We start from the raw sequence: 16,675 nt of genomic DNA, 5'->3' as shown, positions 1-16,675 counted from the left end.
GTTCAGTTCATTGTGAAATAACACTGAGTGAGAAGAAACTATGACGTAAGATGGTTTTTTCGCCCGATTTTAGGGTTCTCAAGGAAAGCTCGTATTGGGTCTGGAGTTGAATCATTTTGAAACCTTACTACCCGTAACTCGAACACCGAAAAAATTATTCCAGTTTTGAGAAAAATTGATCTAAATTTTTATCTTTTTTCAGACTTGTTTCAATTGAGCTTAGCTATCTAATTCATTTCCTTCTGTCAGCCACATAAAAATATGTTTATTTCGAACATTTTTTCAACAATTTCTCTAGTTGAATTACTGCGGTTGGAACTTTTCTGCGCAACTTGCACAGAAACCGGCTAATTTTGTTTCTTAGGGCATAAATGTTCAAAAGATAACACCGAAGATTAATCACACTGTTTTCAATACAAAATATGAGTTTACAATCTTTTATGATCAAAGAAAAATGATTTAGCAATTTTCCAGAGGGCGAATAAGAAAGTAATTGTTCTGACAATTTGAAAAATGGGGAAGAACTTCGTTTTCGAGTGTGTTGTAGTTTTTCTTTTTTTTTGTTTTCCACGCAAAATCAGGTACCACAAAAAGTCATTAGAATGAGTTGAGTGATGTATCGTATTACAGCGCTTTCAGTGGTGATTCGAACAACCTTAAAAAATTTCGAAAAAAATATCTCAGCGTCAAGAAAAAGCCCTCGAATTTTTAATCCAATTTCGAGCAAAAAAAGCAAGGGAGCATGTATCTTTATGCTTATTTTAAGCCGTTATCAGTAGCTTAATTGTGCTCGATTTCAATTTTACTCAAGTAAAAATAGTTTTTAGAGTTTTATAACGCTAGTTTGGAAATCAAAAACTCCAAAAATTTAGAAAATCTTGGCAAAAAAAATAGAAAAATTGTTCTAAGTTTCTAGACTCTTTTTGTTTTTTTTTCCACTCAATTTTCTAGAGAAGTTGTTGCCTAACCCTAAGCTCTCTTTTTTCTTTTAGATCTTTTCATTACACTAGGCAGAAAAAAATGGCAAAATTTTGAAAAAAAATTTTTGGTTGCTTTTTAAATTATTGTCGGAACATTTTATGCTTGTTACACAGGAACCGGCTATCCTTATCCTTGATCACATTTGACATTGTTCTTGTCGAACAAAATTTTAAAAAGATAGTTCGAAAGCAACTCGTCTCGAAACAATTCCTGCAGCATTAGCGATTGGTTGCCCAAGTATCGCTTCAAAGAATTTGAAGCGCAGTTTCAGATGTTTTTGGCATCACCTTGTAGGTCAATTGTTGGAAATGCATTTTTATAAAACGCAAAAAATTAAGATGATTTTTTTTAACTTTTAAAAGGAGTTCGGTTTAAAAACACTGACAACTGGTTGCTGTGGATTCAGCACAGATTTTGGCGACCACGCTGATTAAAAAACAACTAAAGAATACAGAACAAATTTTCAATTTATTATGTAATTATGACACTTGGGTAGATCGTGATTGTTTTTTTTTTCATTTTCTCATGAAAAGTCGCAAAATTGATCACGTTCAATTTTAATTTTCGGTTTCATTTTTCAGTTTTTTTAAGTTCAATTCCGTCACAAAACAAAACAAATTACGCTCTCCTATTAAGAAAGCAGAAATGGTGCAAAAGTTTTGAATGGTTCTATTTCGAGTGTGAATTTCAATTTTTAGATTTCTAACATTTTGAAAAATAACCTTTTGATCAAGTTTTCTCTAAATGGTCTAAGTTTTTGAAATGTTTGTTGATCACAAATATTTTTTAAATTTAGAGAGCTAAAACATGTTATTTTAAAGTTGAAGTTTCAAAAAAGTCAATCAAGTTTTTTGTTTTGTTTACTGAATTTCCGATTATGATTTTTAAAAATTAGTTGAAAAACAGCCAGTGTGAGAGGTAATAATAGCTAAAACAGCGTTGAAGTTGTAGTAGTTAAATAAAGCTTAATACATTTTGTCTAGCGTAGTTTGAAAAAGAAATGGTTCAGACTAGTTTTTCTCAAAAATTGTTCTAAGTTTCTAGACTCTTTTTGTTTTTTTTTCCACTCAATTTTCTAGAGAAGTTGTTGCCTAACCCTAAGCTCTCTTTTTTCTTTTAGATCTTTTCATTACACCAGGCAGAAAAAAATGGCAAAATTTTGAAAAAAATTTTGGTTGCTTTTTAAATTATTGTCGGAACATTTTATGCTTGTTGCACAGGAACCGGCTATCCTTATCCTTGATCACATTTGACATTGTTCTTGTCGAACAAAATTTTAAAAAAAATAGTTCGAAAGCAACTCGTCTCGAAACGATTCCTGCAGCATTAGCGATTGGTTGCCCAAGTATCGCTTCAAAGAATTTGAAGCGCAGTTTCAGATGTTTTTGGCATCACCCTGTAGGCAATTGTTGGAAATGCATTTTTATAAAACGCAAAAAATTCAGATGATTTTTGTTTACTTTTAAATGGAGTTCGGTTTAAAAACACTGACAACTGGTTGCTGTGGATTCAGCACCGATTTTGCCGACCACACTGATTAAAAAAACTAAATCATACAGAACAAATTTTCAAATTATTAAGTAATTATGACATTTGGGTAGATCGTGATTGTTTTTTTTTTTCGTTTTCTCATGAAAAGTCGCAAAATTTGATCACGTTCAATTTTAATTTTTGGTTTCATTTTTCAGTTTTTTTAAGTTCAATTCCGTCACAAAACAAAACAAATTACGCTCTCCTATTAAGAAAGCAGAAATGGTGCAAAAGTTTTGAATGGTTTTATTTCGAGTGTGAATTTCAATTTTCAGATTTCTAACGTTTTTGAAAAATAACCTTTTGATCAAATTTTTTCTAAATGGTCTAATTTTTTGAAATGTTTGTCGATCACAAATATTTTTTAAATTTAGAGAGCTAAAACATGTTATTTTAAAGTTGAAGTTTCAAAAACGTCAATCAAGTTTTTTGTTTTGTTTACTGAATTTCCGATTATGATTTTTTAAAATTAGTTGAAAAACAGCCAGTGTGAGAGGTAATAATAGCTAAAACAGCGTTGAAGTTGTAGTAGTTAAATAAAGCTTAATACATTTTGTCTAGCGTAGTTTGAAAAAGAAATGGTTCAGACTAGTTTTTCTCAAAACTGAGACAACTTCATCCGAATTTCGAATTGATTTTTATTTCGAATCCGAATCACGACTGACATGACTTAATATGATATGAGGTTGTCTAAATCAGACATAAAACACCAACTAATCATCAATAGTTTTATGTGGTCACTTAAAGCGACACGGTCGAATCGGTTATGTTAAAGAGTACAATTTTGAAAATTGTAATAGAAAAATAACATGTTTTGTTGAAAATGCGGCGGTCTGAAAGTTCTGTGCTATATGTAAGTATATGTAAAGCAACCTGGGTTTTTTTGTTTAGTGGGTGTACTGTTGTATGGGACGGGTGAGCACGCGATAGGACACCTGTTCTCCCGGGACACTCACATGGACTTCAGCTACCTCAGTTTGATCAGTGTGCTCGTTATCTACTTCTTCCTGGCCGCATGGGCCGCCGGCTCACACATCTCATGCGGAACTGTAGTCCCCATGCTGTGAGTTGCCGATTAGTTCTGCTGATAGTTTTAAAAGAGTTCTGCATGCTTTCAAGCTTTAATCTATGATGCTAAAAATGTATTTGAGGTACTTTTTGATGAATTGTCGCAGAAATGATCAAAATTTCAGGACAAATCTCATTATCTCAGTTATTTCTGCGTGGCGAAATGTACCGCACCCAAAACTGTTCTGAAATGAAATGAGACAAGCTGATTGCGATCCCTTTAAAATACCTCCCCCCCATATGGTGTTTAGTAACGGTATCTAGAATGGTTTCTTGTATCTAGTATCTAGTAATCTCCCTCTTTAATGAAATGATTTAACAGTTAAGTTAATGTAAATTTTAGACCTACTAACGAATCTTTCAAAATGACTTATTTGACCAAATAGCAGGATTAGTGTTTGCTCGTTATTTATTTATCTATAATGCTTAACGTGTTAGGGCAAGAATGTTGATGCGCTGAAACCAAACGGGTGCAAGTAATCATTCCAAGCTGCGTTTGGGCGAGCTAAAAGGTCCTACTGGTTTCGGAGTTGTCACCTGGTACTAGGTATTGCTTTGGGTGCGGAAAAATCAAAGAACAGTTTTTTAAATTCAGAACACTATCAAACACTTGTACAAATGTTTTAGCAAGGTTGATGGACAGTCGGAACATTCAGAGCTTTGCGCTTATATATGTATTCTTGTTTGACCTATACTCTCCAAAGTGAGAGTTCAAAAGGACTAATATCAGCTGTGAATTCCAACTGTTTCTTACCATATTTTTAACGAGCGGTCTTGTGTGACTTATTTTCAAATTGAGATTTCAACAGGACTGTTAACATGAGCTGTAAATCCTGAATATTCCTCCTATTGCTAACGTATTTGAGGTACTTTTGGATGAATTGTCGCAAAAATGATCAAAATGTCAGGATAAAGCTCATTAAAAAGTCTTCTAAAAGCTTGTTGAAAAAGTTATTAGGGTTTAAAAAGGTTAATTTTAAGGGTTCATTTATGTGTTCAGAGTAATCGGTGGTCTGTTCGGCCGGATAGTGGGTCGGGGTCTGGTGGACATCATAGGCATAGACCATATCCTGGGCAACAGGTACTGGATGTGGATAGATCCAGGGGCATTCGCTCTAATCGGGGCAGCCTCCTTCTTCGGCGGAGTGGCCCGACTCACCATGTCTCTCACCGTTATCATGGTAAGATCCAGGGACAGTCAAGTGAACAATGTCCTCACTGCACATTTTAACGACATCTTTTGTAGCGCTAGGCAAAAAAGACTACAGCATTTTAGTACAACAGCTCAATAGGAAAACTGAAAAAATCAACATATTGCTGTGACTTTTGTCTGATTGAGTAAATCTTTCTCAATTAGTAAGCAACTTGAGCTTAAATTCGAAATTAAGAGGATGATTCTCTAGCTTATGGTTTTCAGCCAAAATTGTTGTCTTTCAGTTTTGGCTGAAAAGAATTAGTTGTCGGATTAAAATTTGTCTTTTTAAAAATACATCATGTAATCAAGCAGAGGAACTTCCACATGAACTTGTTTTGTCAGCTGGAGATAACGAATGACGTCATGTTTCTGCTACCAATCATGGTGTCAATCATGGTGGCCAAGTGGGTGGGCGACTACTTCACCCATCCCCTGTACCACGCCCTCTTAGAGCTCAGATGTATTCCATTCCTCAACGCAGAACCAACAGTCTACAACAACAAGGGAATGTGAGTTCAGTCAGTTTAAAAATTAGTATAAAAAGGGGAAGGGTTTTCAGAAACAGTTATTCTAGCTGAATAAAAGTAAAATACTCGTGTAGTTTACTTGCAGAATTATTAGGCGGTTTGAGGGCACAGCTTCTGTCAAAAAAATTATTTGTTTTAACTCGAAAACTAGGTTTTTAGCCAACTCATTAAGTGTTAAACTTTGATGCTTTTCAAAAAAAAATTCTAAGCTTCAATCGGTTTGCACAAATTGAGAAAATATAAAAGCAAATCATTAAGCAAAAAAAAAACTTTGACCTATTTCAATTTGTTTTAATAGCTTACATCAGTTCCTTAAAATTGAAGTTTTTTACAGCGAGCTCATCAAGCGATAGGTTTTGATGTTTTTCAAGCAATTAGAGCTTCAATCGATTCTCAAAGAGTTATACTTTTAGCAACCATATGGCCGCTAAAACATGGCAGTATTTTTTCTGTCATTCTGTACACTTGCAAAGCAAAGTGCAAGTACGAAATTTCTTTTTTTCCGACCTGAGTCGCAAAATAAAATTGCTACTTTTGAATCGGTAGGCTGCATCGAATTGGCAGTTATTAACATATGTTGCTGTGTTGTTGGTGGCTAGTTGTTTGGGAGCTCAAGCATCCGTGGCTGAGTGGTTAAAGGATGATACTCAAATTTGCTTGGTCGCAGATTGGAATCCGACACATAGCCGAGTTTTTGCTAATTCAAGGCTTATTTCGACTTTTTCTTATTTCACTTGATAGAGCTGCTTTTTGACCGTGTTCTCGAAATTGTTTGTGAAGAGCAGCTTCGCCTCTATGTTTATTACACAAGCTTTTTCATCGAGTGGCCTTTAAATGTTTAAATACATGTTTTTATTCTTGTACTTCGGCACTCACCTCTAAGATGTTTGATCCCACTATTGAAAATGGGGAAGTTTTTGTCTTCAGGTAGATTTTAATTTTTCGCGCGCAAAGTCAGGGTCCACAAATAATCATTGGAATGGGTTGAGTGATATATCATAAAAAAGCTTTTCGTTCTTGATTCGAATCACATTAAAAACGTATCGGTTTGCTTTTTGGTGTAATTTCGAGCAATTAGGCAAGTCAGTGGGTTTTTTACATGAAATAGGTTATTGAGAAACGGAAATTGAAAATTTTCTGAAAAAAAAAACGAAAAATTATTGTGCAACAGGTTTTCAGATTTTTTTTGGTTGATCATTTTTTGAATACAAATGTTTTCTCAACTTCGCCTAATTTGATAACCTTGTACACTTTTTGTATAGTTTTCTCGTCACATCACACACTAAAAATTACCTTAAGCTTTTTCATGAATTCGGTCGGAACATTCTGTGCTACTTGCACGGCAACCTGAAATTTTATCCATTTTATAAAAATGTGAGACAAGTTTCAGGAAGCATTTGCATAAGACCTATGTATGAGCAGTGATTTTGCTTGCTTAAATAGAAGCTCAATTTAAAAAAGCTTAGTTTTTTTGCTGTACAAGCAGCACAGAATGTTCCGACCACGGTCCTTTAACCAAATTTCTGTAAATTTATGTAGGAGAAAAATTCAAGTGGGTATATTAATCTGCAACAAAAAGAGAATTATATTTGAACCAACGGTAAAAAAAAATAGAAAAAAATTTAGGTAAGACATTGACTCTATTGCTCAATCCTGGGGGAGTTCTTTTTGCACCAATCACAATTGGTTCACCACAGTACCGATGAGACGTTTCTTTGACATATATTTGATCTGGCTCGAAAAAAATTGCCGAATGTTCTTCTTCATTTCGCAGGTGGTCAGAACAAAAAGATTCTACTATACGGTCAAGCAATTTGACCCGATTTTAATTCAAGAGACGTTTGACCGAAACTGTCTTGTGATCTATTGTGCTTTGTTTTTTTTTGGGCCACTCATTGATAAAAGGTTACCTATATTTTCGCAATTACCAAAAGTTGATCGTCTTGAAGATGAAAATTGGCTCCAAAATCTTTGTAATAACTCTTACTTTAACTTTCCTCTAACCGTTTGTTAAAACAAAGAAACGGCCTTGTACTTTTCCCAAAGAATAGTTGAAAGACCAGTCTAATTTGAGCTTCAGTCTAAAAATAGGATAACTGGTCTGAAAATGTCTTTTGTGCCCTGTCGCTGAGAGTTAAGGAAAAAACCAAAATTAATCCCATCCTCAAATTGTCTTCCCACGTTCCCTAAAATAGAATTAGGCATGCCCTAAGAGGAAATTTTAAGACAGTCGACTTCTAGTCGTCTTAAAGTTTGCCCTAAATTTCATCGATTCAATTTCGCGAAGCGAATTCAATAAGAATTGATCGATATAAGTTTTGAATGACGTACATGTTGCGGAAAGCTTTCATTTTAAACCCTCTTGTTTCGCGGTATTGATTGGTATTAATACAGCTGTAAATTTAGTTCTTCCTATGCAGTTTAGTTGTTTCCTGAAGGTAGTCCAAAACCTAGATTGAATGAGATAAAACTGCCTGAGAAAATAAAAAGACTCATTTTATATTTGCAAACTCAGTTCAACTTATAGGTAGGCGTCTGTGTTGTGAAATCCGATAAATTGGAATCAGTTCAACTTATAGGTAGGCGTCTGTGTTGTGAAATCCGATAAATTGGAATCATTCCGGGAAATAAACGTCAAAATATGACAACCGCGCTTTGAATTAATTTGCTCAGACTTCAGCTGAAAACGTAAATTTTCTGAAGCAGACGCATAATTTATAAAGTGGCAGTATATTTGATATTCTAAGTCCGTTATTATGCTGGAATCTGACTTAGATTTCAAATTGATTTTGAGTTCTTGTGAAGCAAATTTGTAAATAAATGATAATTATTTCTTCAAATAATTGTAAAGCCAGCCAAAAATTGATATTCAGGTGCGAACTCATCTGTGTTTAGGTGCAAAAGTTTCTATGAATTGTCATATATAGTATCTAATCATATATTACGTGTTGGCGCCATTGGTTAGCTATGTGTCTGGTGCGGCTACTAATTAATTAATACCTGCCAACCTTAAGTTTAGTCTGCGATGTTTGGATTCATTGTTGTTAACCGTTAAAGAATAAACGAGTCAATCTTAGTTCAGTGAATTAAAGATATTGAACCTGCATTTTTCACATGGCGCAGCAAGCAGGACAAAGCGCGGGATCAGGGAAAAATCCACTGGGAATTACGGCATTTTGGCCGAGTAAATGTACGGAAGCACCAATGTTGTGGGAGCATTGGATTACACGATTCACCTGGGGTGTAATAGCAAAACATTCATTCAATCCGACGGCATTTTATTTTGCTAATACGCTCACTGAGGCGCAAATTACCGGTCTGCCAGAGGAGGTGAATGGGAAAAATCGAGTGGAAGCAGAGCAGACACTAATTTCTAACCTCTATTTGTGTTTGGGGGAACGTGGACAGGACGAATTACATAACCGGAAGCCCCATCTGGACCTGGCGACTACCCGATATCCACGGGTTTTGGATGAATTTGAGAGTGTTTTCCGCAAGGAAAGAAACGAAACATTCGAGACGTATCAGCTACTATCTCGGAAACAACGTGACGGGGAAACGCTAGAAGAATTTCACTCCGTTTTGAGTGGACTAGCCGCTAGATGCTCATTGGGAACATTGGAATGACGGGTGTTACGTGATGTATTCATAGTAAATATGTCCAACAAGGAAGCCCAAACGGAGCTATGCCGTTCAACTAAGACACCAGATGAGGTCTACCGGATTGCTTTGTCATATGAACGGGGGGACAAATACGCAAAGTCGTATAAAGTATCCGGTGGGGGACTTACTGCGGCACCAGCGGGTTCACTACAAATTAAAGCGGGGCCTATAAGCGCAATTAGAGGAGGGTACCGTCGTCCATTCCAAAGAGGCGGACGTGGATTTGGCAGGGGCGGCACAAGGGGCCGCGGAGGAGCAGCAGATCGCAAGTGCTACAATTGCGACCAGAGTGGTTTTACCCCGGACCACATTCCAAAGTGCCCAGCAAGAAATGTAACCTGCAATTTTTGCAAGAAAATGGGACACTATGAGCGAACTTGTAGAGGACGTCGATCGGCGAATAGGGGTCGCGTAGGCATGATAAATGAGGATGACACCAATGGCGGGACTACCCAAGATTATCCGGAGGAGAGTGCATCCAATTACGGAAGTTCTGTCGGATGGGTGACTGATTCAAAGACACCGGCACATGGATGGGATTCGGATAGTTCGACGGAGTATGTGGTTATGTCAATTCGGCGGAAGGAGGAAACGGAATTAAAAGTCGCGGGGGCCAAACTAGCCTTAAGAATCAACGGCAAAGCAACTCAAGCCTGGATTGACAGTGGTTCGCCAATATCCATCTTCACTATTGGGGAACTAAAACGTACCCTGGGGACAGTCAACGTACAATTGAAACCGCTGAATCTACAAGACGACCAATTCCGCGATTACGGAAACAATCCGTTAAAATTTCTGGGAAAGATGCAAGTCACGCTTCATTCCAATGGATGGACTTGTTCGTCGGATATCAACGTCATCGGAGGGTGCCGACCGTCTATTATTGGCAGGGATTTAATGCCCTCACTAGGACTGATGCTGGTACAAGCACCATCGACAGAAGGGGTGAAAAGCATACATACCACGGAAGGAACTGTGGCGATGGACAATGACCTGGATGAGTGGCAGACACATTTCTGTAAGCAATTTCAACATCTTTTTCACAGGGTAGGGCGCATTCGAAATTATAAGGTGCAGGCAGATTTCTTCAAAAACCTAACTCCAATTCAACAAAAAGGTAGGCGAGTACCTATAACATTACAGGAAAAAGTCGATAAGGAGATTGAAAAACTGTTGGGACAGGGTCATATCCAAAAGTTGGAAGAATGTTCAGACAAATATTTTGTTTCACCTATTGTCATCACCGTGAAAAAGGACGGTTCTGTAAAACTTGCACTGGAATCTAGAGAACTAAACAAACAAGTGCATAAGAATAAATACCAAATGCCCAATATTGAAGAACTAATGGACATCGTAGGGCAAACTATCAGCGAACGCAAACAGGGGGATGTTTTTTTTACAATGATGGACCTCACGTACGCATACGGTCAACTTCCTTTAAATGAAAACACTAGTAAACATTGCAATTTTTCATTGGTGGGAGGCCGTTCTACTGGTACATATCGATTCAAAACAGGATTCTACGGATTGACAACCATGCCGGCGGAATTTCAACGGGTCATGGATGCCATTCTGGCTGAATTTCCGTGCGCGCATGCTTTCATTGATGATATATTAGTAATTTCGAAAGGTACCAAGATCGAACATATCGCTTTAGTGGAGAAGATTTTAACGAAACTCGATAAAGAAAATATGGCTTTGAAGCTAGAAAAATGTCAATTTGCGAAAAATACTTGCGAGTGGTTAGGCCACCGGATTACGAAATCAGGGATTACACCAATGGTGCGGAAAACAGATCCAATTGACAAATTAACCGCCCCGAAAACGCTCTCTCAGTTGAAATCGTTCATGGGGTCAATCCATAGTCTTCACAAATACTTCCCGGCGTTAGCGGAAACTTCGGCGCCTCTACGTCCACTTCTAAGTAAGAAGAACGAATTCCTCTGGACAATTGACTGCCAAACAGCGTTCGAATCGATTAAGAAACAAGTCGCGAACATTGTCGAACTTAAGCATTTCGCCGTACATAAGGATATACGTATCGTGTGCGACGCAAGCCATAACGGTTTGGGGGCGGTACTCGAACAACTAGGCACCGAGGGTTGGCGACCAATATCATTTGCGTCCCGGTTTTTAAATGCGGCCGAAAAGAAATATTCGACGAATGAGCTAGAAATGCTGGCCGTAGTTTGGGGCTCCGAATACTTCAGAAATTATATTTTCGGGCGGAAATTTACTGTGGTGACAGATCATAAGGCTTTGCTATCTTTATTGAATGGGAACAATAAGAAAAACAAGACTATGTTCAGTCGATTAACTCGCTGGATTGATAGAATTATCCCCTTTGATTTTGTCATTGAACACATGCCTGGGGCTAAAATTGGCCTGGCGGATTACCTTTCAAGGCATCCGGTGGGGGAAGCCACGAAAGTTAGTCTTTATGATAACACTTTCACAGTGGCAAAATTGAAATCAATTACCAATTCACTCGGATATATTGATACCAATAAAGGGATCATCAAAGCATCAAAGGAATCAATTGTTTCAGCTAAAGATATTCAAGTTGGAAACGATAAAGTTAACATTCCACCGGAAGAGGGCGTCAAAACGCGTGACCGTCGGTTGACCAATCAGAAGCCACTAAAACGAATAGCTGAGTGTAATGACCGGGAAAGCGCAAAAGTAGTAAAGTCAATCACCGAATGTAAACTTTGTGAGTCTGATATTAATTCCACAGTAAACAGTAGTCCTCCATTTAACAAAACAAGTTATCGATCTAACAAAATACACATATCTACAATGACATCACTTAATTTGAAGAAATTAATTAAATTACTGTTGAAACATCCAGAAATAACGAGCGGCAGTAGCAGCGAGGTGGAGATTGTGGATGCACGATTGGAGGCGGAGACGCATCACACCAGGGACATTCGATGCAACACAGTCATCTCCATTCCTTCGGCATTCGGAGGTGAACTTTTTCCGGCGGCATACCCAGCAGGAGGGAACGTCATCATGTCAGTAATCCCCCGGGACTGCAAGATAGTCCGCAAAAGCAGTGCACTGCCGGAGCTATTCAACCTGAAGCTCGTGGAAGCGAACTATAAAGGGGACCCCCAGATGCGCGCAATAAAAGAACTGGTGGAGAGTAAGGACCCGGATTTGGAAAAGAAGGTCAGAGCAATGGGTGCCTACCTCGGACAGCACACACATGATTTCCACGTGCGGGAAAATTGTCTGTGGATGGACGAACGACTCGTCATCCCCATACCACTCAGGAAGGCTGTGGTTAATCGGATACATGCGTTTCACCATGGGCGCTCGAGTATGTTCGACGCTGCGAGGGATGTCTGGTTTCCCTATCTCCACCGGAGTTTAGTCGCAGCTGCGGATGGATGCAAGGAATGCACCGATGCAGGTAAAAGCCTTAAACCATTATGCGCCAAAGGTGATGTTGGGAAGATCTATGAACCACGCGAGCCGAACGAATGCCTACAGCTTGATTTTTGGGGTCCAATTAGATACTTAAATGAATCAAGTAAATATGTCTTGGTAGCGGTTGACCGATTCTCACGTTGGCCCTCTGCAATGATCTGCGGAAATAATAAAAGCGACAAGGTCCTTAAGTTCATTAAACAATACATATCTCAACATGGTGTCCCTAGGAAAATTTTTATGGATCAAGGTACAAGTTTCACATCGAATGCAGTTAAATCATTTTGCAATTCCGAAGGAATTGAAATAATTTATTCACCCGTGAATGATCATCGCGCCACCGGGTGTGTCGAACGTACCATTGGCAGTCTGAAAAACTTTGTCTTAACTTACGCTAAAGAAAAAGATAGTGGAAACTTAGAATCAATGTTAGAACGAGCCTTGAGTGCTCTAAGATTTGCCCCAAATGCTACTCTCAAAATATCGCCGTTTGAAGCTCATCACGGCAGAGAAGCCAATACGGTACTGCGAAATCTTACGAAAAAGCCAACCCTGCAAAACCTAAACTGGGCCAGAGTGTTGAAACAAAAATCTGCCTATTTAGATTCTACTGACCCCAGAGCTCCGAGGAACATCCAACCCATGGCAACGGATTGGGAAGAACGATCCGACGTGGAGTTTGATGTCGATCATATGAATCACCCTAGGCGACTGACACAAAATCAACTAGTTTCGGCGGCGGATGGAACACCAATGGCTGACGGGGACGGGAAACAGGCTTGTGGGGGAAAGTCTAAACAGCCAAGTAAACGGACCGAACTGTTGTTCCAACGACTCAAGGATAGCAATAAAAGGTATAGACCCATAAACCAAAAAGTAATTCGCGAATCTAAGCACACTATAACTCTAGCAAATGGCTCTGTACTTAGGAAAAGTGGGGTTGCCGAGAAAGTCATCAAATCGAACGCGCCAACTACCGCGAGTAAGCTAACACTACCACTCCCAGCTATGAGTGCATTGCAACGTCGGGCGGAACTAAAGCGAGCAGCGAACGAACAGGCGGCGGGGACGAGCACACAGAGTAAAGCAAGCGCACAGAGTAAGGCTGATAACAGAGTGCGAGAATTTTCACCAGCGGAGGAGGACGATTCGGATTCGGAGTACGAGCCAATAACAATTTCCAAACACGCAGGGAACTCAACAATAGCACCAGGGCGAGATGTGGAAGGAAATGAACCAAAAATGAATAACGATGTAGAAGACGGAATTGGAAGACCAAACTTATCCGAAGGAAGCGGAGCTGGAAAATCCCAGGGGGTGGACACGGAGGTCCAGACTATGAGCAACGAGCAAGGGGGGAGTGCCCCAAATTTGAGTAACGAAGGACGAGGGGGGAAACATTCTAAAAAGAAAGGGGAACGAGTACGACGCTTACGTCTCGTATCATACTCTAGTCAAGAATCAGAAGATGGAACAGGATCACGGAAAAGTACCAGGAAGCGGACGGCGGTATCTAAATTCGGCGGGGTTATGATAGATAGTATATTGAAAGCGAGAACATCCAAAGGAGAGGAAGACAGAGAGCGGGACACTAATTGAGCAGGAAGGCACATTTGAAAGAGGGAGTGAAAAAGGAAACTCAAGAAACTTGTTAAACTAAAACTCATGCCCAGGGAGAGGGTGGACTACCGCTGGTCTAAAACTCAAACATTTCCGTTGGATAATTTTAAAACAGTTGTTTGAAAATTGATTGTTGAGGGAATGTCATATATAGTATCTAATCATATATTACGTGTTGGCGCCATTGGTTAGCTATGTGTCTGGTGCGGCTACTAATTAATTAATACCTGCCAACCTTAAGTTTAGTCTGCGATGTTTGGATTCATTGTTGTTAACCGTTAAAGAATAAACGAGTCAATCTTAGTTCAGTGAATTAAAGATATTGAACCTGCATTTTTCACAGAATTTTCTACGGTTAAATTTATTTTTTTCCTTCTATCATGTTCACTAATTTGTTCACGGCGTCTTTCTGCATTTTAGCGTGAACCTGGAACTGTTCACGGCGAGTGACGTCATGAGTGCTCCTGTGTACGTGGTGCGGGTGTTCGAGTCTGTCGGCTACCTTTCCCGTCTGCTCATGACAACAGGCCACGGGGGATTCCCTGTGGTAGGCATGGACGGGAGGACCTTCCGAGGAACCATCACAAAGTCAGTCACAACTCATAACTGCGCATAATTTGATTCATTTTAAATCTAAACCTGCGATCATGGGAAAAATGCTCTCAGGGAAAAACTGCCGAGTTATTGTTTCCGCATAATAGAATCCCTGTAATCTTAAAATGAAAGTTAATGAATAGCATGAAATAAATGCACCAAAGTGTGATCCATAGTGTGACTTTGAGAAAAGTTAACGCGGATGCAATTCCATCGTTTTTTTTTCAGGAATGAAATCATGGTTCTCATCCGGACTCCGGATCTCTACGAAGACAGAAAAAAAGTATCCTATGCGACCTTGTCACGCAATCCAAACGTCAGCTACAATAAGGTAGTCACCTCAAATCAGCTCTTCTCGGTTTTAACTCGAACAAGTTAACTGCTAACTGTTTCTTTTTGTTTTAGTTGAAAAGAAATAGAAGCGAGAAGGCTTCAACCATCACCCAGTTGTACAGAACGTCTTCTTGCTCAAATAAATACATCAATTTGGTAATTATTCTCTTTTTTTTGTTAAAAAGTGTACAAGCTAGTCATCGCTTGGAAACACGTTATCGTTAGTTCCATTTAAGTTTTAAAATTTAATGAAATCATGAAAGCATCAGACTACTGGAATGTCTAAAAATTTTAGAGTGAGTTTTAAATACTGTCTCAAATTACATTAACTTTTCATTCGAATTGAATTTTTGGTTGAAATATGAATATGGCATTTTTTCAGCTACCTTACATAAATCAATCAGCACCTTGTGTCCAAGAGAGCTTCTCCTTACATCGGGCCTACATAATAGTGAGGAGTCTGGGATTGCGACACCTGGTGGTCGTGGACCACAACAACCATGTCAAGGGCATCATCACCCGCAAAGACCTCATGGGGTTCAGTCTAGAGGAACGCCTGTTCGAGAAATACCACCCTGCGACCACCACCGCTACCACCGCAGCAACACCCGAAAACGCCGCAGCAGCCGGACACCGAACAAACTCTAAGACAGATCCTCCTCCAGGAGGCGGCGGCGGCGGAGGAGGAACTGCGAGTGTCACCGGAACAACGACAACAACGGGTAAAAACACAAAAGATCCAGAGTCAGCGCGAGGTCTGAAGGAACAGTCGAAACCGCTGGCTTCTAAGGGTGTTATAACAGTTCGAACATCAACAGATATTGAAGAAGAACCAAGATTGTCAACTATTTCCTCACAGCCAAGTTCACTAAATTCGCCTCTAGGAACACCCGATATGGTAATAGACGGAGGAGGCAACAAGGTCCAGGAACATATTGCTATGGAAACACTCAAACCCAAACCCACCGCCACAACAGCTAAGACTAACCAATCACTGCCCACTAAAGCCAATAAAACCAAAGAGCAGCGGTCTAAGAAACCTGACCTTTTAATGTGTAATGGGATGAACGGATCCAACCCTCGGCCGAGTGTGAATTCGAAGCAAGTCGAAGAACATGTTGACGGGAAGGAAGATCAGCCGACGGTACACAAAGCCGATTCGGCCAGTAAGAGCATCCACATAGAAAACACGACGTGTGAATCTGCCGTTTTGTAACTTTGTTACTGCACAATGCAAATAGTCAAATGCCCAATCCTAATGCCCAAATCTAGCAATTAAATTCAAGCTAAGTCACGAAGAAAGTTCAAAAAGTTCTGAATTATGAGTCTGGAGTACTCGAGTTTTTAAAAGTAGTTTTGAGCTCTTCGTCTTAAGGTCACAATTTTTTCTACCTTAGGTGGAAATTATTTTACTTTGTTCGAACTTCAGTTGTTTTGTTATGTTTCATATAGTTGATATTATTTTTTATAGAACAATATTTTAATTTAATTAATCATATTAACAAAGGTTTTTTTTCCAAGAACAAAGTTCAATAATTTCTTCGCATTCAAACTTAACTAAGCGCCATATTAGTGAGCATTTAGGTACGCCTACTTCACTGGCACTTCATTATTTCAGCCTTTTTTTAGCTATGGATATTTTTTATCGAAAAATACATTTTTAGAATTTAGCTCTCGGATTCCGGGTAAGATTTAAAGGATGTGAGCTGGGGATGGAGCCCCTAATCAG

The 16,675-nt window shown here is 39.1% G+C and overlaps 1 protein-coding gene across 7 annotated transcripts in view; it reads left to right on the top strand.

Annotated features, from left to right (window-relative positions):
* The window catches only part of LOC134838902 (chloride channel protein D-like), an 83,054-nt gene extending 66,640 nt beyond the window's left edge, over window positions 1–16,414 (top strand). For all 7 annotated transcript variants that reach the window (XM_063854213.1, XM_063854212.1, XM_063854206.1 and 4 more), the window contains 7 exons: window positions 3,403–3,574; window positions 4,580–4,760; window positions 5,117–5,283; window positions 14,440–14,607; window positions 14,842–14,944; window positions 15,019–15,102; window positions 15,329–16,414. In XM_063854213.1, the coding sequence (XP_063710283.1) occupies window positions 3,403–3,574; window positions 4,580–4,760; window positions 5,117–5,283; window positions 14,440–14,607; window positions 14,842–14,944; window positions 15,019–15,102; window positions 15,329–16,162 (1,709 nt within the window). In that variant the 3' untranslated portion in view covers window positions 16,163–16,414. The remainder of the gene's footprint in view (window positions 1–3,402; window positions 3,575–4,579; window positions 4,761–5,116; window positions 5,284–14,439; window positions 14,608–14,841; window positions 14,945–15,018; window positions 15,103–15,328) is intronic.
* Window positions 16,415–16,675: the final 261 nt, after the last annotated feature.

Source organism: Symsagittifera roscoffensis, chromosome 2 (genome assembly GCF_963678635.1).
Source record: "Symsagittifera roscoffensis chromosome 2, txSymRosc1.1, whole genome shotgun sequence".
Lineage (NCBI taxonomy): Eukaryota > Metazoa > Xenacoelomorpha > Acoela > Convolutidae > Symsagittifera > Symsagittifera roscoffensis.
The sequence above is the reverse complement of the archived record's forward strand: the minus strand, read 5'-3'. Positions and strand labels throughout refer to the sequence as shown.